The following is a 24,484-nucleotide window of genomic DNA, read 5'->3' as shown; positions in this document are numbered from 1 at the left end:
CATTCCAGGTTATAAATAAATCCAGAAGGCTGTGCTATGTCACTCTCACGCTTTCAATTTTTGTGGTTCTTGTGGATTCAAGAGTTTCTGATGAAGATGTGAAACTTTACAGTATAATCAGGATCCTGGAAACCAGCAAAGTCACAATGGATGGTGAATGGTTCTCCATTACAGCAAAAACACACCAGAGGAGAAGACGGAGTGTATCAGGTCCACTTATACACTGAGGTGAGAGGAGATGAAAAGCAGGAGAGAGAACTCTTAGTGGAGGTGCAACTGGCTGATGAGAAGATGAACACCAAAAAAAGTCAGGTTTTTCATTGAGTCACATGACATTGGCCACAAAGAATGTCGGCACATTTCTACAAGACACGACTTGTATTTAAATTTTGCTTCAAAGTCAAATAACAAAAACAAATGGCTGTTGAATTTATAATGAGAAGCAGATTTTATGGTGGCTTCAAAGTACATGAGAACAATAGTCCACTTCATCACGAGCAGAAGAATTTTGCTGATTTACTGATCCTGCAAGGGTGAAGTTACTGAAGTCTGGATGGAGAGAAGAGAAAGAGAAGATCAGAGCAGTGTGGGAGCCAGAGGACAGTGGGCCAGTAAGACAGAATACATCCTGGTGGTTGCAGGAAACGTTGTTGGGTTGGGCAACGTGTGGAGGTTTCCGTACCTGTGCTACAGATATGGTGGAGGTGAGTTATTTCACAAAAGGATTTTATTTCATTCTTTACTTCCTCATGTAAGCATCCCAGTGGTTTCTAGGTGCCTTCCTGATCCCCTACTGTCTGCTGGCTGTGGTCTTTGGGATCCCTCTGTTCTTACTCGAGACCTCACTGGGTCAGTTCACCCGAGAAGGATTCATCACCTGCTGGAGGAAGGTCTGTCCTCTGGCTCAAGGTGAGATAAGCAGAGGAAATCTGTCCTATTATTCTCTATGAATTTTTCTGACTATGAAATTTCCTCCTCATTGCAGGGATTGGATATGCGTATTTAATACTAAAACTTTATGACTTCTGCTACATCGTCGTCCAAGTCTGGGCTCTTTTCTACCTGGTGTTCTCATTTAAATCCCAGCTTCCTTGGGCCAACTGTAACAATGGATGGAACACAGGTGAGAGTCTGACAACAAATGTTTAATAAGAAAGGTGATAACATCCGCATTTGTTCATCTCAGAGCAGAGGCATAATTATTGTCGTTACATAATAATTATGGTTATTATATTTCCCAGCAGGCATTTACTGAGTAAATTTCAGCCTGTTAACATGATTATTATGTACAAAGATTCCAATTCTACTGAGTGGTGAAGGTCACCATGTGATCAAGCAAATAGGACAAGTTTGGTCCCAATCTTACAAGAGACACAGTCCAGCATTGTTTTCTGTCCTACCAGCTAGGCTACTGCCTTGACCTGAAATTAAAGTTCCATAAGACTTCATCAATTCAACCCATAATCACTGAGGATCCTCTACAAAACATATGGAGGGACATGATCATCAGCCTTTTGTAGTCTGTAAAGCATGAATATAGATGACCAAGCTGCCCTCAGCTGCAGCACCCTTTAGCAGGTATGGAGCCAGTCAAATGTTCCTCATCCAGGACAAAATCTGCAATTTTTTTCTATTGAACCTGGACTGACCTGATGGATAAACTCCCCTCTATAGAGCCTTAGTACAGTGAAGAGCGTGATCACTTGGTGGCTGGTGGCTTCAGGCCAAAACAGGGACGTGTCTTCATCTTCCTGTGGGCCAACCACCAACAGGAAGATTCTTGGGGCTCATTTACATTTGTCATAGTCAGAATTCTTCATTTGTTTATCCTTTCTCTGAATCAGGCAACTGTGTGGGTGTCCATGATGTTACAAATGTGACGGGGAATCAGACCACGATGACAAACACCACCTCTGCTGCTGTTGAATTCTGGCAGTGAGTTTTAGATCAGGGGTGTCCAAACTTTTTGCAAAGAGGGCCAGATTTGATAACGTGAAGATGCCCGGGGGCCAGTAGATCCTTCTGATGTTTTTTTTAACCAGAAACGTTACATGCAAATGTACACGATTATAAAACAATTTTCATTGTCACAATTCTCTTTATTTTTCAAATGGCAGTGTAACCAAATATAAGCCACTCAGGCAGACGCGAATAACTCTGAAAACACAATTCTGCCTTTAATTCACATCTGGAAAGTCAGATAACATTGAACACTGAACTGTATGGAATACCTTAAATTTCCATGAGTTTGATAAATGTAATGCAAAGTTGTCTGTTATCATTCAAGTGTGGTGGAAAATTGCTGTAGCTGTCCTACTAGCCCAGCTAGCGAGAGTTCGTGGGACTATACTGCTTGACTGGCCTCTGCTGTGGCTGCAGTCATCATAGTCTTTTGCTGCTGCAGAACCTCCTCAATCCTTTTGAAGTGAGCCATTGGTGAAAGAGTGTGTGCTGGGTCCATTCTTGGTCAGATTGTACTGACGTGTGTGGTAGGATCCAGAAGCTGCACAGCAAAGAATAGTTAATAAGGAACTTTTCTGGTGACTTGTGGAGAACAGCACAATAGTTAATCACGAAGCCAGGCAAAGTGGAAGGCTAAAAACACCCACATAGCTACAGGAGGATGTGGGCCCAAACAAACACGGAGGCAAAAACTCTTAATCGGGGATGAAAGGTTGTCGTGTTTATGACGAAGAAGGAAGAAGTCCAAGGAAGGCAGGGTCGAGACCAGTTAAGCTGTACAAAGTAAGGAATTGGAAAGCAAGGAATGAAGCAATGAACAATCTAGTAACACGTGAATGAACTGCAGTGGCTTAAATACAGGCTGAGTAAAAACAACAGGTAAGAATAGTAGAAGCTAATCAGGTGGGTGTGGAAGAGAGGCGAAGCAAAGTGAGTAGAATTTTCCACCAAGGCAAGAGATCAGAATGGAAATCACACAGTAATGAGAAGGCAGGGCAGACTGTAAAAAACAGCTTTGTTTTTTGAGTCACATGACACTGGACAGAAAGAAAGTCCGCATATTTATACAAGACTACATTGGTGTCCTCGTATTACCTGAGAACAAAAATCCACTACACCACAAGCAGAAGAATTTTGCTGATTCACTGATCCTGCAAGGGTGAAGTTACTGAAGGCTGGATGGAGAGAAGAGAAAGAGAAGATCAGAGCAGTGTGGGAGCCAGAGGACAGTGGGCCAGTAAGACAGAATACATCCTGGTGGTTGCAGGAAATGTTGTTGGGTTGGGCAACGTGTGGAGGTTTCCGTACCTGTGCTACAGATATGGTGGAGGTGAGTTATTTCACAAAAGGATTTTACTTCATTCTTTATTTCCTCATTTAAGCATCCCAGTGGTTTCTAGGTGCCTTCCTGATCCCCTACTGTCTGCTGGCTGTGGTCTTTGGGATCCCTCTGTTCTTACTCGAGACCTCACTGGGTCAGTTCACCCAGGAAGGATTCGTCACTTGCTGGAGGAAGGTCTGTCCTCTGGCTCAAGGTGAGATAAGCAGAGAAAACCTGTCCTATTATTCTCTATAAATTTTTCTGACTATGAAATTTCCTCCTCATTGCAGGGATTGGATACGCGTATTTAATACAAAAACTTAATGGCTTCTGCTACATCCTTGTCCAAGTCTGGGCTCTTTTCTACCTGGTGTTCTCATTTAAATCCCAGCTTCCTTGGGCCAACTGTAACAATGGATGGAACACAGGTGAGAGTCTGACAACAAATGTTGAATAAGAAAGGCGATAACATCCGCATTTGTTCATCTCAGAGCAGAGGCATAATTATTTTAGTCCTAGTCTTACAAGAGCCACAGTCCAGCATTGTTTTCTGTCCTACCAGCTAGGCTACTGCCTTGACCTGAAATTAAAGTTCCATAAGACTTCATCAATTCAACCCATAATCACTGAGGATCCTCTACAAAACATATGGAGGGACATGATCATCAGCCTTTTGTAGTCTGTAAAGCATGAATATAGATGACCAAGCTGCCCTCAGCTGCAGCACCCTTTAGCAGATATGGAGCCAGTCAAATGTTCCTCATTCAGGACGAAATCTACAATTTTTTTCTATTGAACCTGGACTGACCTGATGAATAAACTCCCCTCTATAGAGCCTTAGTACAGTGAAGAGCATGATCCCTTGGTGGCTGGTGGCTTCAGGCCAAAACAGAGACACGTCTTCATCTTCCTGTGGGCCAACCACCGACAGGAAGATTCGTGGGGCTCAATTACTTTTGTCATAGTCAGAATTCTTCATTTGTTTGTCCTTTCTCTGAATCAGGCAACTGTGTGGGTGTCCATGATGTTACAAATGTGACGGGGAATCAGACCACGATGACAAACACCACCTCTGCTGCTGTTGAATTCTGGCAGTGAGTTTTAGATGTTTAACTCACACGTTTCTTCACAGAGTGAAAGTAACCAAGAATCTCGTAACCATCAGTTAGTGAATAAAACAGTAAAAAATTGGTGTCAGGGTGAAATTTCACATCTTCTCAGGCGGCGGATGCTCGGTATGTCTGGAGGCATTGAGCACCTGGGCAGTGTGAGATGGGAGCTGGTTTTGTGTCTTCTTGCCTGCTGGGTCTTCTGCTTCTTCAGTATCTGGAAAGGTGTCAGATCCTCTGGAAAGGTCTGATGAAACGGGCGATACATTCTACCTTCTACGAAGAACCCTTTTTAGAAACCTTTACATTAAAACCAAAAGGATTCCAAAAGAATATCTCTTTCCTTTTCTCAAAGGTGGCATACTTCACGGCCACGTTCCCGTATGTGATGCTGCTGATATTACTGATCCGGGGGCTGACTCTGCCCGGAGCCTTCAATGGGATCTACTTCTACCTTTTTCCAAGCATAGAAGACCTCACCAACCTTAAGGTGTTGCAGGCGACTCTTCAAAGACTTCAAAACAAAATGTTCCTTTTCTTAAAACTCTACCTCTACCCTTTCTCCTGTACTTTGAGATTACATGTATAATAAAACTAAAGGTTTTTTTGATTTGGAAAACTATGTAGATGTTGTTTGATATGTTGGTCAAAACAAAGGTTATAGATTTAAGAGTAAACTTTTGAGGCATCCAAGGGTTCACGTTCAGTGAGACCTGCTGGTGTAACACTTATCTTTGTATCAACAGTGTTTTTGAGAAAAACCAAAAAAAAAACAATTTGACTAGGATCAGTTTTTTTGTGTTGTAGGTTTGGATCGAGGCAGGATCTCAAATTTGCTTCTCATACAGCCTGGTTACAGGAAATCTGATTGTTCTGAGCAGCTACAATAAATACAACAACAACTGTTATAGGTGAGTGCAACAACAGACGGTATTATAGTACGTTGATGTCTCTTGGAGAGTCTTGTTTCGCCTTTCAGCTCAGAGACCTTTTGATTTAAGTCCCATTGACTCTTTGTTTGAAAAACCTCTTGCACACGGGATAATTTCACACAAAATAGCACCATATTAATGAAGTTGTTTGTCCTCCAGGGACTGTTTCTTCCTCTGTCTGCTCAACAGTTGCACCAGTTTTCTTGCGGGATTTGTCGTTTTCTCCGTCCTTGGATTCATGGCTCAACAGCAGGGTGTTACCGTCGATGCCGTGGCTGATTCAGGTCATTTACATTCAATCATGTTTAAAGTTTTCAGATAGTATTGAAAGTAACCAACTTACTTAAATCCTCCTCATTTTCAGGTCCAGGTCTGGCCTTCATCACTTATCCTCAGGCAGCAGCTCTGATGCCGTTGCCACAGTTCTGGACTGTCTGTTTCTTCTTGATGCTCCTTTTGCTGGCAGTTGATACTCATGTAAAAATAACAGTCCCTTTGATGTGTGACAATATGTTTGGCCAATGGTAAAGTTGATTTGGTTTGCCTCTGTCCACAGTTCACAATTGTCGAGAGCTTCATCACCACAGTGAGCGACTTGTTTCCCAAGGTGTTGCATGCCCCGATAAGACATGAGCTCTTTGTCCTGATGGTCTGTTTATGCAACTTCCTGTTTCAGCTCATGTTGGTTACTGAGGTGAGCAAATCTTTACCTTGACAACTTTATTGAGAAGGTACTTTTTGTAAACAAGGCCATTGCAGTGAAATCTCATTTATCTTCCTGGTTTAGGGAGGAATATACATTTTCCAGCTCATCGACTACTATGGTGCAAGCAGATTCTGTGACTATTTTTTGGCTCCTTGTGAATGTTTGGTTATCAGCTGGATTTTTGGTATGTAAAATTATTTTCCATTCAAATATGCCTCCATTATTAAATATTAAACTGTACATAATCCAGTTAAAAAAGTTTTAGAATAGAACTAAGATGGGCAGAGCACAGAGTCACATAGGAAGAAGAAGATTGTGAGAGGGGAATGACAATATAAAGGAGGTCACGCTATGGACGGGAGAGTACCGTATTTTCACGACCATAAGGCGCACTGTATTAAAAGGTGCAGTCTCAGTTGTGGGTGCTATTTCTGTATTTAAAACATACACAAGGTGCACCGTATTATTAGGCGCATGCTGAAACATACAGTAAAAAATGACAACGGAAGTAAAACAGTGAGTTTCGACACTTTTATTGAACAAAATATTCATTCTTCCGCCACAAAACCATCAAAGTTTTCATCTTCTGTATCTGAATTAAACAGCTGCACTATTTCAGTGTCCAACGTCCCAAATTCCTCTTCCTAATCATCTGAATCGGACTCACCGACCGGTTCCGGTTCAGCGTTGATTTTGTGAAAGCTCTTCCAATAATCCTGGTAATCCGCGGGCAGCCGCTGCGCAACAATTTTCCTCGCGCATAAAGCGAAAACACTAAGATTGCTCGATTGCCATTTTTCAGCTGCATATTCGATGGCCTGCAGTTTAAAGTAAGCCTCATTCATACACGTCTCGCTTGACCGGCGCCATTTTAGGGGATCCTTACGCTGAGGTGTGCCGCTAATCGATTGGCGGAGCGTTTACCGTAGTTCACCCACCAAAGACGCACAGCAGATTTTGGAACTCAGTCCACACACAAGGCACTCCATATTATAAGGCGCACCGTTGATTTCTGAGAAAATCTCAGTGTTTTAGGTGCGCCTTATAGTCGTGAAAATACGGTATGTTGTTCGCCTTGAATGTGAACAGAACGATTTTAAACTCAACTTACCTTCAGAACTTTACCTGGAAAAAGTGAAGGTGTTTTAGAATGGAAGTGGTGTGTTAGATGGAGGAGGTTTGAGTGATGATTTGGGCAGTTGAATTCTTTGCCAGTTTAAGTTCATGGAGTGATTTGTGTAAGTGGTAGAGATATAGTAAGGTGTCATCTGCGTAACACTGAAATTTGATATCGTATTTGCAACAATTATTGTTAAAACAACAAGAGAGGGTTAAGAAGTGAAAGATTTGAGATGGAGAAAACTGTCAGGAGGAGGCTTTTTGGAGTTTAGAGCAGATGTGGTTCTGCAGGAGCTTGATTCAGTATGTATGTGGATCTTCATTGAAAAAGAGCAAAAAAAAAACAAACTATGAAGATATCTTCCATCTAGTTTGATTATAAGACCTGATTAATTCAGTAATCATCTTTTCAGGGGTTGACCGTTTCATGAAAATCATAAAAGATATGACAGGAGCTAAACCATTCATTATATTCAAACTGCTCTGGAAATACATCATTCCTCTGTTGTCACTGGTGAGTTAAAGAAGCCTTTTTTCTTGCGATCTCTACTGTCACCACTCTCCAGACTTGTTTGCAACCTGGACCATTAACCTGGAGTAGAAATCTTAAAGATAAATTAATTTAATTCAGGCCTTTCCTAATGTGAGTCATGGGTGGACAGGGTCGGAGGCCACCACAGGAAACACATAACTCATACCATTTTTGCAGATTTCTCTCATTCTGTTCATCGTTAACTTCAAACACCTGAAGATTAATGACTGGTACGTTTACCCCGACTGGGCGTACGCACTGGGATGGATGATGACGATCTCCACTGTCATCATGGTGCCACTGTGGGCCGTCATTCAGATGTGCAGGACAGCAGGAACCTTCAGAGAGGTCTGCCTGGAATGGGGGATTCAATTATTTATCAGTTGGTTTGAATGGCCACATGTTAAAGACACCACATCCTCATTATGTCACCTGTCCTGCTGATTATGGAAATGATTTTGTCTTGTTTGTTCCAGCGTCTGTCCGTGCTTTGTCGCCCCGATGAAGATCCAGTCAGGCTGAAGAGAGCGACTGGAGACGAGGGAACGGATGTTGCACTGACAGCTGACGTGACACTTTAGCATAATCAGCTGGTGCATTTCAACCATAAGTGAACCTTTAATCCGATAATATTTTCTTCAACTTTACTGATGGATGAAGGGATTAAAGTAAAAAACCCGAAATGTTTTGCATTAATTGATTTTCTACACCAAATCATATCATCTGACCATCAATTCAAGTTGAAAGAAGGTGTTAACCTTTATTATCAATCCCAGTTGTTTTAGTTTTGAAGAGCTTTTCTGTTAGTTTGTGTTACGGAACGTGGGTTTGTAACAGAACCCGAACGCAGGCCAGGACACAGTGGTAAAATGGTCAAAAGGTTTCTATTTACGGGGGGGGGAGCAACACAAGGAACATGAGGGCAGTCCTCCAGGACTGCCGAGCACCAGGGAACAGAAGCAGTCTTCCAGGAAACAGAAGCAGTCTTCCAGGAGACAGAAGCAGTCCTCCAGGACCGCTGAGGGAACACCAGAACCGATGCAGCCCCCCAGGACTGCATAGCACTCGGGAACAGAAACAGCCCTCCAGGAAACAGGAAACTCGGGAACAGAAGCGGCCCTCCAGGTCACAGGAAATAATAATAAAATGAAATCTAGAAAAAAAGATCCCAACAACATTTTCATGTGTCATTAGCTTCAGGCAACCTCATAAACCGACAGGTTCCTCATTTGAGTTATTTAACTATTACCAAGTGCTCTTCAAAGATAAAATGCTCCTGGGGTAAATAATTAAGAGGCTTTCTCTAAATTCTCTAATGATAATAAGACAACATGCTAAAAGGTAACTGAACTGGATTTTCATCAGGTGCCGACAATGTGATCATCTTCATTGAAGACATGATGGGACAGGTGCCGTCCACTTTCTGCAAACAGTGCTGGAAGTTCATCAGTCCTCTGCTCTCAATGATCAGAATTTGTTCTACAAACAGGAAATGGGCAGCTACAATGGAAAAACCATTGACGCTTTACCAGACGTGTTTTCTTGTGTTTATATTGCCACAGAGTTCCTTGAACCTTCAGAAAGGTCAGGGACCGTGATTTGAGAGTCAGTTTTAATTAGAAATGACCTGAAATACCTCCAGAAACGCGGATCATTTGACCACTTGCTGATGTTTGTGTTCATTCCAGGTTATAAATAAATCCAGAAGGCTGTGCTATGTCACTCTCACGCTTTCAATTTTTGTGGTTCTTGTGGATTCAACAGAGTTTCTGATGAAGCTGTGAAACTTTACAGTATAATCAGGATCCTGGAAACCAGGAAAGTCACAATGGATGGTGACTGGTTCTCCATGACAGCAAAAACACACCAGAGGAGAAGACAGGTCCACTTTTACACTGAGGTGAAAGGAGATGAAAAGCAGGAGAGAGAGCTCTTAGTGGAGGTGCAACTGGCTGATGAGAAGATGAACACCAAAAAAAAGTCATGTTTTTCATTGAGTCACATGACATTGGCCACAAAGAATGTCGGCACATTTCTAGAAGACACCACTTGTATCTAAATTTTGGCTTCAAAGTCAAACAACAAGAACAAATGACTGTTGAATTTATAATTGTTAGGTTCAAACTGTTCATATAGACCTGTTGTAACTGCTTATTATCACTCATGTGCAGAAGCCCTGAGACCTACTTTAATTACTTGCGTCAGAGCAACATTGTTATTAAATGATGTTCTTTTGCTTCGAGATAGCAGAGGACAGCCTGACACTCCATTCCCCATTCTCTTATATGTTCTTTTTGTATATGTCATGCTTTGATTTTATCATGTGACGCTTACGCTTTATCATGTGACGCTTACGCTTACGTCTATTGTAATCTTACATGTTTGTGTGCTAATATAAAAATAAACCTGGTCAAGGCTCACACTTTGTAGCTCACACTGCAGATGTGTGGTTGCCCTTGCAGCAAGTAAAACAGAAGCTTCCGTCTCATTCCTCTGAAGGCAACGGCATGGGGAGAAAACTGATCCTTTTCTCCCCAACAATAATGAGAAGCAGATTTTATGGTGTCTGTGTAAATTCCCAGTCATCCAGGTCATTGTATCCAAGGTAGTTTTCTCTGTCAACTGGACTGGGTTTCTTCTCTTGAAGACGTTTCGCCTTCTATCCAGAAGGTTTCTTCAGTTCTGAAATTGCTGGGGAGAGAGCTTGAAAATATATAGCCCCTGTGGACCATTAGCATGCTAATGATCTGGGTGGTCACCTGAGAGTCGTTAGCAGGGTCGTTGGTCGGGTCGTTCACCTAGTTTCTGTTGAGGTGTCTCCCCTTTGTCTGCTGGATCACATGGTGATGAGTCACTGGGTCTCTTGGAATGGTGTGAATGTTTGTTTTGCTGTTGGAAGGAGTGGAGGACTGCATTGTATGTGGGTGACAGGAAGTGCCTGAGGCACGCTAATGGTCCACAGGGGCTATATATTTTCAAGCTCTCTCCCCAGCGATTTCAGAACTGAAGAAGCCTTCTGGATAGAAGGCGAAACGTCTTCAAGAGAAGAAACCCAGTCCAGTTGACAGAGAAAACTACCTTGGAGATTTTATGGTGGTTTCAAAGTTTCTGAAAACCACCAAAGTCATAATGGGTGGTGACTTGACTCACACCACAAACCCACCAGAGGAGAAGTGAATCACCTTTGTACTGGCTGTGGACCAGAAACAAGAAGTGGAACCAGCAGGTTGTGTGAGGCAGAGTAGGATCACTTTGGCAGAAGGTGCAGAGAATCTTCTTCTGACTGATATGATGACAGGAGAGGACAAAGCAGCCCCAGACAGACCAGAATCAGGAAAACAACAGCAACACTTGCCAAGGACAGCAGGCTGCTGTATTCACCAGGGTCATTCACCAAGAGTCAAGTAAACCATGAAATCCATCCAAGAAAGACTGCAGGATAGTCCATCAGGGAGATGAGGTGGATCAGGGCTGCTTGTCTTTTGAAGTGAATAGAGATGAAGAGCAGGAAGGAGGGAGATGCGACTGACTGATGAGATGAGTTTAGGAGGATGGAAATCAAACAGTAACAAGAAGGCAGGGCAGACTGTAAAAAACAGGTTTGTTTGTTGAGTCACATGACCCTGGGCAGAAAGAAAGTCTGCATATTTATACAAGACAACATTGGTGGCTTCAAAGTACATGAGAACAATAGTCCACTTCATCACGAGCAGAAGAATTCTGCTGGTTTACTGAACCTACAAGACTGAAGTTACTGAAGTCTGGATGGAGAGAAGAGAAAAAGAAGATCAGAGCAGTGTGGGAGCCAGAGGCCAGTGGGCCAGTAAAGCAGAATTCATACTGGTTGTTGCTGGACATGCTGTTGGTTTGGGCAACTTGTGGAGGTTTCCGTACCTGTGCTACAAGAATGGAGGAGGTAAATATTCCAGTCTCATTGGTAATGAGCTGCTTGATGTACTTGGGTATCACTCTGAACTTAATTTGTGTGAAAACATGAAACAACTTGGTGTTCATACAACTACAGGTGCCTTCCTGATCCCCTACTGTCTGCTGGCTGTGGTCTTTGGGGTCCCTCTGTTCCTCCTGGAGACCTCACTGGGTCAGTTCACCCAGGAAGGATTCATCACCTGCTGGAGGAAGGTCTGTCCTCTGGCTCAAGGTGAGATAAGCAGAGGAAATCTGATTTTGTACTTTAGATAGATATAAAATCATAACCTGGACGTTTAGGAATCGGATATGCGCAACTGATGGTTAAACTATCTGGGTTCAATTACATCATCATCCAAGCGTGGTCTCTGTTCTACCTGGTGTTCTCGTTCAGAGCCCAGCTCCCCTGGGCCACCTGTAACAACACCTGGAACACAGGTAATGCTTAGTTTTATGGTTCTTTCAAGCTTGAGAAGTCATCTATCCAGAGAATTTTTGGTCCATAGAAGTTCTGTGGGAAACTAGGTTAATATGAAACTGATTAGCATGTATTTGTTCCCTGTCTGATGTCTGTATTTGTGTCTAGATAACTGTGGAGATCTGCAGAATTTGGATTCTCTTCCCAACAATGTGACAGGAAATGAGTCCATGCAGCTAAACACCACTTCTGCTGCCACTGAGTTTTGGGAGTGAGTCTTTATTTCAAAAGGTTTCTTATGTATGAAAAATGAAGCATAAAGATCCAAAGCTACGGCGTCATTGGCCACACTTCTGCTCACTCAAGAATCGTTTTTTAAAACATTGCTGTGAACCAGCCTAAAGCAATGTTTCCCATCTCAGGCGACGAATGTTGCGCATGTCTGGGGGGATCGAGGAGCTGGGTAGTGTGAGTTGGGAGCTGGTTTTGTGTCTTCTGGCCTGCTGGGTCTTCTGCTTCTTCAGCATCTGGAAGGGTGTCAGATCCAGTGGAAAGGTTAGTTTTTGCCTGTGCAGCCTACTGGTATTGGTCAGTCACTCCAGTTGCTGACCTGACAAACTACCGTCTTGAACAGAAGAGAGCATATTCACATCTTTAGAAGAGTTCTCACAGTCCCCCCTTGCCTCTGCTTTAAAGGTAGCCTACTTCACGGCCACCTTCCCTTATGTGATGTTGCTCATCTTACTTATCAGAGGTGCAACTCTGCCTGGAGCTGGAGAAGGAATCTACTACTACCTGCATCCAGATCTCAGCCGCTTGGCTCACTTTGAGGTATAATCTACAGTATTTGATTTCAAAAGCACAGAAACAACCTGATTGGTTGACTAACTTAATTCAAACTCCAATTAAAATGTGAGTGGCATCACAAGGAAGGGTATTTTGGAGGACATCATACCAGAGAGGAGTTAAGGGATCATTTACTGTAGATCCTTCCCTTGCAGGTCTGGATTGAAGCAGGATCTCAAATATTCTTCTCTTACAGCCTGACCCAGGGGACTCTGTCTGTCCTGGGCAGCCACAGCAAATACAACAACAACTGTTACAAGTGAGAAGTGGAAGCTCGCATATTGATGTTTATGTGTTCGAAAATGGAAGTGGAGGACATGGCAGTGTAAAACCAGGGGTTTCCGTGTGCTCCAGGGACTGTTTCTGGATCTGTCTGCTCAACAGTTGCACCAGTTTCGTCGCCGGATTTGTTGTCTTCTCTGTTCTGGGATTCATGGCTCATAAACAGGGTGTTACAGTTGACACTGTGGCTGACTCAGGTTCAGTATTCATCAAGTTTCCTTCAAGATGTTTGTTCTTTATCCAGATGTGTTGAGTTTAACAGTCTGAAGGTTCCCTCAGGTCCAGGTCTGGCCTTCATCGCCTACCCTCAGGCTACAGCTCTAATGCCACTGCCCCAGTTTTGGACTGTTTGTTTCTTCTTGATGCTTTTCCTGCTGGCTGTTGACTCACATGTAATAACAGTAATCACTCTGCTGATTGAGAGCATAAGTTGTCTTTTGAATGCCATGAAAAAGGTCTTTGACTTCCTCACCAGTTTGTGGATGTGGAGAGTTTTATCACCACAGTGAGCGACATGTTTCCAAAGTGGTTTCACAAACCATTGAGGCAGGAGATCTTTGTCCTGGTTGTCTGTGCATCAGCATTCCTCGTACATCTCTTGCTTATAACTGAGGTGAGTTTCAACAGCAACGTTGACCATCTTTACTACTCAGAAAACAGATCTTGTCTTGATCCGCACGATGGGTTTTGTCCATTCGTGTCTTTTTCAGGGAGGAATTTACATCTTCCAATTCTTTGATTACTATGGCTCCAGCAGAATCTGTGGAAATTTTATTGCCGTTTGTGAATGTTTGGCTCTGGGCTGGATGTTTGGTGAGGTTAATTAACCCACTCACTCAATTCCTGTTGCAAAAAGGATTGCGCATATTTCTTGCAGTTGGGAAGAATGCATGTTTTTTTCGGCGTATTTTCTACAGGAGCCGATCGTGTCTGCACCATCATCAAGGACATGACAGGAAATAAACCATCGGTTTTCTTCAGACTCTGCTGGAAATATGTCATCCCTCCTGTGTCATTAGTAAGATATTAAGTACCTTTTTTATCGGCAGCACAATCCAACTTGTCTCTAGGTGGTTTACAGAAACCCAAGGCCTGACCCCTGACTATGCAACAGTGACCTAACCTAGAGCGGGATCAGGACCATCTGTGGGGCACCTGGTCATTCTATGATGCCAAATCTGAAATGCCTGTATTCAATGAAGCTCTGTTGTCAGTTGTATTGAGGCAGAAGTGTGTTTAAGCATTTGCTTGTTTTCTCCTTGTTCACACAGACTTGCTTCATAGTTTACCTGTTGGATTTTAAACATCTCCGAATAGGTTCGTACGTTTACCCCGTCTGGGCGAACGTGCTAGGTTGCGCCATTACGCTCTTCTCCGTTCTTCTAGTGCCGCTGTGGGCAGTTATACAAATTTGTATGACACCAGGGACCATCAGAGAGGTCAGTACAACTTTAAATATGACACCTAAATGGGCATAATGTACACACATTATAAACATGACGACATTGTCTCACCTGTTCCTGGACCAATATCTCAGATTCTCTTCAAAAACTGCTGAAAATGTGTCCATTTATCATGGTAATTCTGGTACTGTGGTGTGTATCGTTCCAGCGCTTCTCTGTCCTTTGTACCCCTGTTAAAGATCCGTCCTGGCAGAAGAACGATGATGGAACTACTGTTGAATTGGCATCAGCTGCAGTTTCGACATAACTGGACCACCCAGAGATCATGTCCATGTTCCACAGCGTGGAACTAAAGCAGCGGTGCCCAACATTGTTCACGACTGAACAGTGGATCACAAAGACTTACAGAGGATCATGTGAATGTGTCAATGGGCTTGTGCTTAGATGTAAGCTCCTGCATAAGTTTCTGTTCCCAGTTTAGTTTGTGCATATCATGCATATATATATATATATATATATATATATATATATATATATATATATAACAATGAAATTGTTGTTCATCTCTATGCATTTATGCCCCATTTTCCCACCACGAAGAGGGTTCTCTTTGCCTCCAAACAGCGTATTGCCTAAATAAGAATGTACTTTGCAATTTTTGCATACTTAAAGAAAAGCTGTTGATGATAATGACAGTTGAAGTGGCCTGTAAATTGTATTTTAATGTTTTGCTTTGCTCCCAGCTTTTTTGTTCTCTGAAATTAAATTGCGTCTTAAGCTCGATCTGCCCGTTGGTCTGTATGTGTTCCAACTCTGCCTCAGTGTGGATCTTCTGATCCACAACATTTGAATTTGACCACCATAGACCCTCTAACCCCCTCAGATATTCTTTTGCTAGAGGGGCTTATCAGTTTTTCAATGCTCACCCTGAGGTTGGGAATCCTGTCTGGCTTCTACGTGTTTACCAATGAAGCTATACGGTTACAGCAGGTCCGTAGGGCTTCTTGTTGGTTGGTAATACCCTTCAGGTACTAATGTCCATGATTCTCCAAGTTTCTTCAGTTCCTCAATGTCATCTAGTGGTAGCATAACCCAGAGACCTCTGGTGTCCACAGTTCTAGTTGCTCTGCCTGAGGGTTCCTTGCTCACCAGTGATTCCTAGTTCTCCTCCTGTTGCCACTGCTCAAAGTTAAATTAAACATCCACATAGATTATAAAAGTAGAGTAATATGAAGGAGCAACCACATGGATCAATGTTCGTTTTTATTAATACTTATATAAGAACTCAACACCGACGACAACGCTGGGCATCATATATGTAATCCTTAATTCACTGTAAAGAATAAAAGGAAAGAATTTCAAATGTGACCTTTGTTATTACCAAGAGACTTTAGCATGAAGGATGATTTATGTTTGATGAAAGAAAAGTCATTGGTTTTCAACTGTTCCTTGACTGAGCAGGCTCTCCTGCTTGATCTCCCAGGTCCAGGTTTGGTCTGATTGGGTATCTGCAGGTTACAGCTACGATGCAGAATATATCTGATACAATGATCCAGAAACACCAGGCAGGCGCAGACAAAAAAAATGTGTCATTAGCTTCAGGCAACCTCATAAACCGACAGGTTCCTCATTTGAGTTATTTAACTATTACCAAGTGCTCTTCAAAGATAAAATGCTCCTGGGGTAGATAATTAAGAGGCTTTCTCTAAATTCTCTAATGATAATAAGACAACATGCTAAAAGGTAACTGAACTGGATTTTTATCAGGTGCCGACAATGTGATCATCTTCATTGAAGACATGATGGGACAGGTGCCGTCCACTTTCTGCAAACAGTGCGGGAAGTTCATCAGTCCTCTGCTCTCAATGATCAGAATTTGTTCTACTGACAGGAAATGGGCAGCTACAATGGAAAAAACCACTGACGCTTTACCAGACGTGTTTTCTTGTGTTTATATTGCCACAGAGTTCCTTGAACCTTCAGAAAGGTCAGGGAGCATGATTTGAGAGTCAGTTTTAATTAGAAATGACCTGAAATACCTCCAGAAATGCGGATCATTTGACCACTTGCTGATGTTTGTGTTCATTCCAGGTTATAAATAAATCCAGAAGGGTGTGCTATGTCACTCTCACACTTTCAACTTTTGTGGTTCTTGTGGATTCAACAGAGTTTCTGATGAAGATGTGAAACTTTACAGTATAATCAGGATCCTGGAAACCAGCAAAGTCACAATGGATGGTGACTGGTTCTCCATGACAGCAAAAACACACCAGAGGAGAAGACGGAGTGTATCAGGTCCACTTATACACTGAGGTGAGAGGAGATGAAAAGTCAGGTTTTTCATTGAGTCACATGACATTGGCCACAAAAAATGTCGGCACATTTCTACAAATGACTGTTGAATTTATAATTGTTAGGTTCAAACTGTTCATATAGACCTGTTGTAACTTATTATCACTCATGTGCAGAAGCCCTGAAGCCTACTTTAATTACTTGCGTCAGAGCAACATTGTTATTAAATGATGTTCTTTTGCTTCGAGATAGCAGAGGACAGCCTGACACTAAGTTCCCCATTCTCTTATATGTTCTTTTTGTATATGTCATGCTTTGCTTTTATCATGTGACACTTACGCTTTATCATGTGACGCTTACGCTTACGTCTATTGTAATCTTACATGTTTGTGTGCTAATATAAAAATAAACCTGGTCAAGGCTCACACTTTGTAGCTCACACTGCAGACGTGTGGTTGCCCTTGCAGCAAGTAAAACAGAAGCTTCCGTCTCATTCCTCTGAAGGCAACGGCATGGGGAGAAAACTGATCCTTTTCTCCCCAACAATAATGAGAAGCAGATTTTATGGTGGCTTCAAAGTTTCTGAAAACCACCAAAGTCATAATGGGTGGTGACTTGACTCACACCACAAACCCACCAGAGGAGAAGTGAATCACCTTTGTACTGGCTGTGGACCAGAAACAAGAAGTGGAACCAGCAGGTTGTGTGAGGCAGAGTAGGATCACTTTGGCAGAAGGTTCAGAGAATCTTCTTCTGACTGATATGATGACAGGAGAGGACAAAGCAGCCCCAGACAGACCAGAATCAGGAAAACAACAGCAACACCTGCCAAGGACAGCAGGCTGCTGTATTCACCAGGGTCATTCACCAAGAGTCAAGTAAACCATGAAATCCATCCAGGAAAGACTGCAGGATAGTCCATCAGGGAGATGAGGTGAATCAGGGCTGCTTGTCTACTGAAGTGAATAGAGATGAAGAGCAGGAAGGAGGGAGATGCGATTGAATGATGAGATGAGTTTAGGAGGATGGAAATCAAACAGTAACAAGAAGGCAGGGCAGACTGTAAAAAACAGGTTTGTTTGATGAGTCACATGACCCTGGGCAGAAAGAAAGTCTGCATATTTATACAAGACAACCTTGGTGGCTTCAAAGTACATGAGAACAACAGTCCACTTCATCACGAGCAGAAGAATTTTGCTGGTTTACTGAACCTACAAGAGTGAAGTTACTGAAGTCTGGATGGAGAGAAGAGAAAGAGAAGATCAGAGCAGTGTGGGAGCCAGAGGACAATGGGCCAGTAAGACAGAATACATCCTGGTGATTGCAGGAAATGTTGTTGGGTTGGGCAACGTGTGGAGGTTTCCGTACCTGTGCTACAGATATGGTGGAGGTGAGTTATTTTAATGTATTTCACAAAAGGATTTTATTTCATTCTTTATTTCCTAATTTAAGCATCCCAGTGGTTTCTAGGTGCCTTCCTGATCCCCTACTGTCTGCTGGCTGTGGTCTTTGGGATCCCTCTGTTCTTACTCGAGACCTCACTGGGTCAGTTCACCCAGGAAGGATTCGTCACTTGCTGGAGGAAGGTCTGTCCTCTGGCTCAAGGTGAGATAAGCAGAGAAAATCTGTCCTATTCTTCTCTATGAATTTTTCTGACTATGAAATTTCCTCCTCATTGCAGGGATTGGATATGCGTATTTAATGCTAAAACTTTATGACTTCTGCTACATCGTCGTCCAAGTCTGGGCTCTTTTCTACCTGGTGTTCTCATTTAAATCCCAGCTTCCTTGGGCCAACTGTAACAATGGATGGAACACAGGTGAGAGTCTGACAACAAATGTTGACTAAGAAAGGTGATAACATCTGCATTTGTTCATCTCAGAGCAGAGGCATAATTATTGTAGTTACATAATGATCATGGTTATTATATGTCCCAGCAGGCATTTACTGAGTAAATTTCAGCCTGTTAACATGATTATTATGTACAAAAAAATTCTAATTCTACTGAGTGGTGAAGGTCACCATATGATCAAGCAAATAGGACAAGGTTGGTCCCAATCTTACAAGAGCCACAGTCCAGCATTGTTTTCTGTCCTACCAGCTAGGCTACTGCCTTGACCTGAAATTAAAGTTCCATAAGACTTCATCAATTCAACCCATAATCACTGAGGATCCTCTACAAAACATATGGAGGGACATGATCATCAGCCTTTTGTAGTCTGTAAAGCATGAATATAGATGACCAAGCTGCCCTCAGCTGCAGCACCCTTTAGCAGGTATGGAGCCAGTCAAATGTTCCTCATTCAGGACGAAATCTACAATTTTTTCCTATTGAACCTGGACTGACCTGATGAATAAACTCCCCTCTATAGAGCCTTAGTACAGTGAAGAGCATGATCCCTTGGTGGCTGGTGGCTTCAGGCCAAAACAGGGACGTGTCTTCATCTTCCTGTGGGCCAACCACCAACAGGAAGATTCTTGGGGCTCATTTACATTTGTCATAGTCAGAATTCTTTATTTGTTTGTCCTTTCTCTGAATCAGGCAACTGTGTGGGTGTCCATGATGTTACAAATGTGACGGGGAATCAGACCACGATGACAAACACCACCTCTGCTGCTGTTGAATTCTGGCAGTGAGTTTTACATGTTTAACTCACACTTTTCTTCAGAGTGAAAGTAACCAAGAATCTCGTGACCATCAGTTAGTGAATAAAACAGTAAAAAATTGGTGTCAGGGTGAAATTTCACATCTTCTCAGGCGGCGGATGCTCGGTATGTCTGGAGGCATTGAGCACCTGGGCAGTGTGAGATGGGAGCTGGTTTTGTGTCTTCTTGTCTGCTGGGTCTTCTGCTTCTTCAGTATCTGGAAAGGTGTCAGATCCTCTGGAAAGGTCTGATGAAACGGGCGATACATTCTACCTTCTATGAAGAAACCTTTACATTAAAACCAAAAGGATTCCAAAAGAATATCTCTTTCCTTTTCTCAAAGGTGGCATACTTCACGGCCACGTTCCCGTATGTGATGCTGCTGATATTACTGATCCGGGGGCTGACTCTGCCGGGAGCCTTCAATGGGATCTACTTCTACCTTTATCCTAGCATAGAAGACCTCACCAACCTTAAGGTGTTGCAGGCAACTCTTCAAAGACTTCAAAACAAAATGTTCCTCTTCTTAAAAAATTACCTCTACCCTTACTCCTGTACTTTGAAGATTACATGTATAATCAGACTAAAGGTTTTTTGAATTGGAAAACGATGTATATGTTGTTTGATATGTTGGTCAAAACAAAGGTTATAGATTTAAGAGTAAACTTTTGAGGCATCCAAAGGTTCACGTTCAGTGAGACCTGCTGGTGTAACACATATCTTTGTGTCAACAGTGTTTTGAAAAAAAAATTTTTTTTTTGACTAGGATCCATTTTTGTGTCGTAGATTTGGATTGAGGCAGGATCTCAAATTTTCTTCTCATACAGCCTGGTTACAGGAAATCTGATTGTTCTGAGCAGCTACAATAAATACAACAACAACTGTTATAGGTGAGTGCAACAACAGACGGTATTATAGTTCGTTGATGTCTCTTGGAGAGTCTTGTTTCGCCTTTCAGCTCAGATCACCTTTTGATTTAAGTCCCATTGACTCTTTGTTTGAAAAACCTCTTGCACACGGGATAATTTCACACAAAATAGCACCATAATAATGAAGTTGTTTGTCCTCCAGGGACTGTTTCTTCCTCTGTCTGCTCAACAGTTGCACCAGTTTTCTTGCGGGATTTGTCGTTTTCTCCGTCCTTGGATTCATGGCTCAACAGCAGGGTGTTACCGTCGATGCCGTGGCTGATTCAGGTCATTTACATTCTATCGTGTTTAAAGTTTTCAGATAGTATTGAAAGTAACCAACTAACTTAGATCCTCCTCATTTTCAGGTCCAGGTCTGGCCTTCATCACTTATCCTCAGGCAGCAGCTCTGATGCCGTTGCCACAGTTCTGGACTGTCTGTTTCTTCTTGATGCTCCTTTTACTGGCAGTTGATACTCATGTAATAGTTGTCCCTTTGACATTTGACAATATTTATGACCACAGGTAAAGTTGGTTTGGTTTGACTCTGTCCACAGTTCACAGAGGTGGAGAGCTTCATCACCACAGTGAGCGACTTGTTTCCCAAGGTGTTGCATGCCCCTATAAGACACGAGCTCTTTGTCCTGATGGTCTGTTTATGAAGCTTCCTGTTTCAGCTCATGTTGGTTACTGAGGTGAGCAAATCTTTACCGTGACAACTTTATTGAGAAGGTACTTTTTGTAAACAAGGCCATTGAAGTGAAATCTCTTTTATCTTCCTGGTTTAGGGAGGAATTTACATCTTCCAGCTCATCGACAACTATAGTGCATCCAGATTCTATGACTATTTTATGGCTCCTTGTGAATGTTTGGTTATCAGCTGGATTTTTGGTATGTAACGATTTTAAACTCAGCTTACCTTCAGAACCTTACCAGGAAAAAGTGAAGGTGTTTTAGAATGGAAGTGGTGTGTTAGATGGAGGAGGTTCGAGTGATGATTTGGGCAGTTGAATTCTTTGCCAGTTGAAGTTCATGGAGTGATTCGTGTAAATGGTAGAGATATAGTAAGGTGTCATCTGCGTAACAGTGAAATTTGACATTGCATTTGCAACAATTATTGTTGAAATGACATGATAGGGTTGAGATGTGAAAGATTTGAGATGGAGAAAACTGTCAGGAGGAGGTCCAGCTCTCAGGTGGATAGTGTGGAGCAGATGTGGTTCTGCAAGAGCTTGAATCAGTATGTATGTGGATCTTATATAATTTTTTCATTGAAAAAGTGCAAAAAATTATGAAGATATCCTCCATCTAGTTTGATTATAAGACCTGATTCATTCAGTAATCATCTTTTCAGGGGTTGACCGTTTCATGGAAATCATAAAAGATATGACAGGAGCTAAACCATTCATTATATTCAAACTGCTCTGGAAATACATCATTCCTCTGGTGTCACTGGTGAGTTAAAAAAGCCTTTTTTCTTGCAATCTCTTCTCTAACCACTCTCCAGACTTGTTTGCAACCTGAACCATTAACCTGGAGTAGAAATCTTAAAGATAAATTAATTTAATTCAGGCCTTTCCTAATGTGAGTCATGGGTGGACAGGGTAGGAGGCCACCACAGGAAACACATAACTCATACCATTTTTGCAGATTTCTCTCATTCTGTTCATTGTTAACTTCAAACACCTGAAGATTAATGACTGGTACGTTTACCCCGACTGGGCGTACGCACTGGGATGGATGATGACGATCTCCACTGTCATCATGGTGCCACTGTGGGCCGTCATTCAGATGTGCTGGACAGCAGGAACCTTCAGAGAGGTCAGCCTGGAATGGGGGATTCAATTATTTATCAATTGGTTTGAATGGACACATGTTAAAGACACCACATCCTCATTATGTCACCTGTCCTGCTGATTATGGAAACGATTTTACTAAATTGATTATGGAAACGATTTTGTCTTGTTTGTTCCAGCGTCTGTCCGTGCTTTGTCGCCCCGATGAAGATCCAGTCAGGCTGAAGAGAGCGACTGGAGACGAGGGAACGGATGTTGCACTGACAGCTGACGTGACACTTTAGCATAATCAGCATTTCAACTATAAGTGAACTGAAAAAGAATGAAGATGTGATTCTATATCTGGTTAGACAGGTTATTAGAAAAGATATATACAGTTAATGTGATTTGAATTTTCTCACATGACGAAATTCACTGACATGAATTTTTGTCATGACTTGGGTCATTTATGGTAGATGACTTATTTCTAAGAACTGTTAACACTATAATAGTCTTTTCAACTTCAGTGAACAGATGAATGGATTAAAACAAAATAAGAACACAAAAAAGATGAATTTGTGCATAAATTAGTCTGCACCAAATCATAACTCTTGACCATCAACTCTCCAGGCCACATACTTTAAAGTCTTTTATAGGCCTATCAGTCAGACCCCTGCAAAAACCAGTTAAGAGTGTAAATGCCCTCAGCCCAGGGGTATTTACAGAGTTAACTGTTCTGTCATCAAGTTGAAAGGTGTTAACCTACATTATCAAGACCAATTGCATTGTGAAGGGAGTGGCTGTTTTTGAACAGCATTTCTGTTAATTGGCTTTTATTTAATTACAAGCCATTTAATAAAACACCCTTTTTCTCTGATGCCAGTGCTTATCAGCTTTCTTTGCTGCAGTGCTGCACAGACCAGTCACCCTCAGGTTGGGATCCTGTCTGGCTTGTAAAGGTTTACCAATGAAGAGACAAGGCTTCAGAGGGGCCTGCAAGTTTCTCTAGTTCCCCAGCGTCCTCGAGAGTCCTTTGTTCACCAATGGTTACTAGTTATCTACTTCTTACCAGCGTTAATAGAACATGATAGATGCATTAAAAAAGACTTTACTCTTTGCTGGGCAGAAGTCTGACTATACGGACACAAAAGGCTGGACTCAGGATAATAAAGAATATGAATTAACAGGAATATGTACAAGTAACCACATGGACGGAGGTTTATTTCTGTTAATACTTCAATACTAGGAACTCCTCTTGGAAGAGCACTACGGACCATCCATCTGTAACATTAGACCCCATTAGCCCAGTTGTTATTCCAGCTACATTATACCCCATTAGCCCAGTACCTCTGCCCTTCTGCTCCACCTTTCGTTGTGTAGCTGCGACCTGATGAGCATGTGAGATAAAACCACTTATAGCTTATCTTGTGTTCAAATGGCAAGACTGAATGTTTATGGTTGCCAGGTAACACATATTAGGTGTCTGAATGGTGTAAAACTGTATTTTATTGTTTTTATTTGACTAAATAAGGTCAATACAAGTGCTTTATTTTCAAGGTATCCAAAACCTGATTTAAATTATTAATATAGTGGATTGATCTACATGTCAAGGACTTACATAAACAGATTAAAACTAAAAATGTAATGTAATGTGTGTGGTTCTAGGTGGTACATAGGAAGGGCCAACTTTTCATCTCCAAAGTGAGGAGAGTAATGCAAGGGCACAACTTTTAACGGTCATTTGAAAAAGACTGTTGTGAGCTAAAGGTCAGAATTGGGTTCAGGTTCAGATTTCTGTCAGTTTTATTGTTTCAACAAACACAAATCTAGGGAGATGAAAACATATTTGTTCAAAAAAATGTTAATCATAAATCAAGACCTGAAAAATAGCGAGGGTGTTAATTTGGCTTTAGTCCTGCTTGTGGAGTCAGGAGTTTTTACATGCCCCGAAAGGGACAAAGTGGTTAAGAAGACGTGATGAGGTGAGTGGAATTTCTGGTCTATGGGACAAGTCAGCTTCTACCCCCACATCCGAGGCATCCAAGTGGGGTCAGGCATGTGGAGAATGGATGAGGAAGTGAATCTGGCCTTGAAAGTCTGGAAGGCGTCCTCTGCCATGGGAGTCCATCAGAAGGGTACCTTGGAGTATGCCAGTCATTAAAGGTTGGAATACAGCTGGAGCATTGGTGACACCAAAAGACATGTTGAGGTACTCATAGTGTCCTGTGGGTGTGTTGAATGCTGTCTACCACTCATCTCCCACTCTGTTGTGGACAAGATGGTAGGTGTTGCATAGGTCAAGTTTG

General features: G+C 42.2%; 2 protein-coding genes and 1 pseudogene across 3 annotated transcripts; all 3 read left to right on the top strand.

Annotated features, from left to right (window-relative positions):
* The first annotated feature begins 534 nt into the window (after positions 1-534).
* LOC101061225 (sodium- and chloride-dependent betaine transporter-like) lies at positions 535-8,355 on the top strand. 2 transcript variants are annotated; one of them, XM_029831195.1, is made up of 14 exons: positions 535-704; positions 775-909; positions 986-1,123; positions 1,845-1,935; positions 4,505-4,637; positions 4,748-4,882; positions 5,200-5,303; positions 5,484-5,608; positions 5,689-5,801; positions 5,881-6,018; positions 6,112-6,214; positions 7,563-7,663; positions 7,859-8,029; positions 8,158-8,355. In XM_029831195.1, the coding sequence occupies exons 1-14, from the start codon at positions 554-556 to the stop codon at positions 8,260-8,262; spliced, it is 1,743 nt and encodes a 580-aa protein (XP_029687055.1). In that variant the 5' UTR covers positions 535-553; the 3' UTR covers positions 8,263-8,355. The 2 variants fall into 2 exon arrangements, with proteins under 2 accessions (XP_029687055.1, XP_029687054.1); XM_029831194.1 differs by lacking the exons at positions 535-704; positions 775-909; positions 986-1,123; positions 1,845-1,935 and adding exons at positions 2,843-3,292; positions 3,363-3,497; positions 3,574-3,711; positions 4,287-4,377.
* Positions 8,356-11,218: 2,863 nt separating this feature from the next.
* LOC115247981 (sodium- and chloride-dependent GABA transporter 3-like) lies at positions 11,219-15,027 on the top strand. Its single transcript, XM_029831188.1, has 15 exons — positions 11,219-11,597; positions 11,706-11,840; positions 11,909-12,046; positions 12,195-12,297; positions 12,449-12,581; positions 12,723-12,857; positions 13,028-13,131; positions 13,227-13,351; positions 13,434-13,546; positions 13,630-13,767; positions 13,865-13,967; positions 14,072-14,172; positions 14,426-14,471; positions 14,541-14,593; positions 14,766-15,027. The coding sequence occupies exons 1-15, from the start codon at positions 11,447-11,449 to the stop codon at positions 14,862-14,864; spliced, it is 1,677 nt and encodes a 558-aa protein (XP_029687048.1). The 5' UTR covers positions 11,219-11,446; the 3' UTR covers positions 14,865-15,027.
* A 2,731-nt stretch (positions 15,028-17,758) lies between these two features.
* Positions 17,759-23,176, top strand: LOC101067823 (sodium- and chloride-dependent GABA transporter 3-like; annotated as a pseudogene).
* Positions 23,177-24,484: the final 1,308 nt, after the last annotated feature.

This window comes from Takifugu rubripes, chromosome 22 (assembly GCF_901000725.2).
Source record: "Takifugu rubripes chromosome 22, fTakRub1.2, whole genome shotgun sequence".
NCBI lineage: Eukaryota > Metazoa > Chordata > Actinopteri > Tetraodontiformes > Tetraodontidae > Takifugu > Takifugu rubripes.
Note: the sequence above shows the minus strand (reverse complement) of the source record. Positions and strands in the feature narration are given on the sequence as shown.

What these genes read in the sequence shown, in the direction of transcription:
- LOC115247981 (XM_029831188.1), top strand. Translation starts at nt 11,447, where the DNA reads ATGGAGAGAAGAGAAAAAGAAGATCAGAGCAGTGTGGGAGCCAGAGGC. An exon ending in GCTGCCACTGAGTTTTGGGA is followed by an intron (nt 12,298 to 12,448) that starts GTGAGTCTTTAT and finishes TTCCCATCTCAG; the next exon opens with GCGACGAATGTTGCGCATGT. An exon ending in GCCGCTTGGCTCACTTTGAG is followed by an intron (nt 12,858 to 13,027) that starts GTATAATCTACA and finishes CTTCCCTTGCAG; the next exon opens with GTCTGGATTGAAGCAGGATC.
- LOC101061225 (XM_029831195.1), top strand. Translation starts at nt 554, where the DNA reads ATGGAGAGAAGAGAAAGAGAAGATCAGAGCAGTGTGGGAGCCAGAGGA. An exon ending in GTGCTACAGATATGGTGGAG is followed by an intron (nt 705 to 774) that starts GTGAGTTATTTC and finishes AGTGGTTTCTAG; the next exon opens with GTGCCTTCCTGATCCCCTAC. An exon ending in AGCTCATGTTGGTTACTGAG is followed by an intron (nt 6,019 to 6,111) that starts GTGAGCAAATCT and finishes TTCCTGGTTTAG; the next exon opens with GGAGGAATATACATTTTCCA.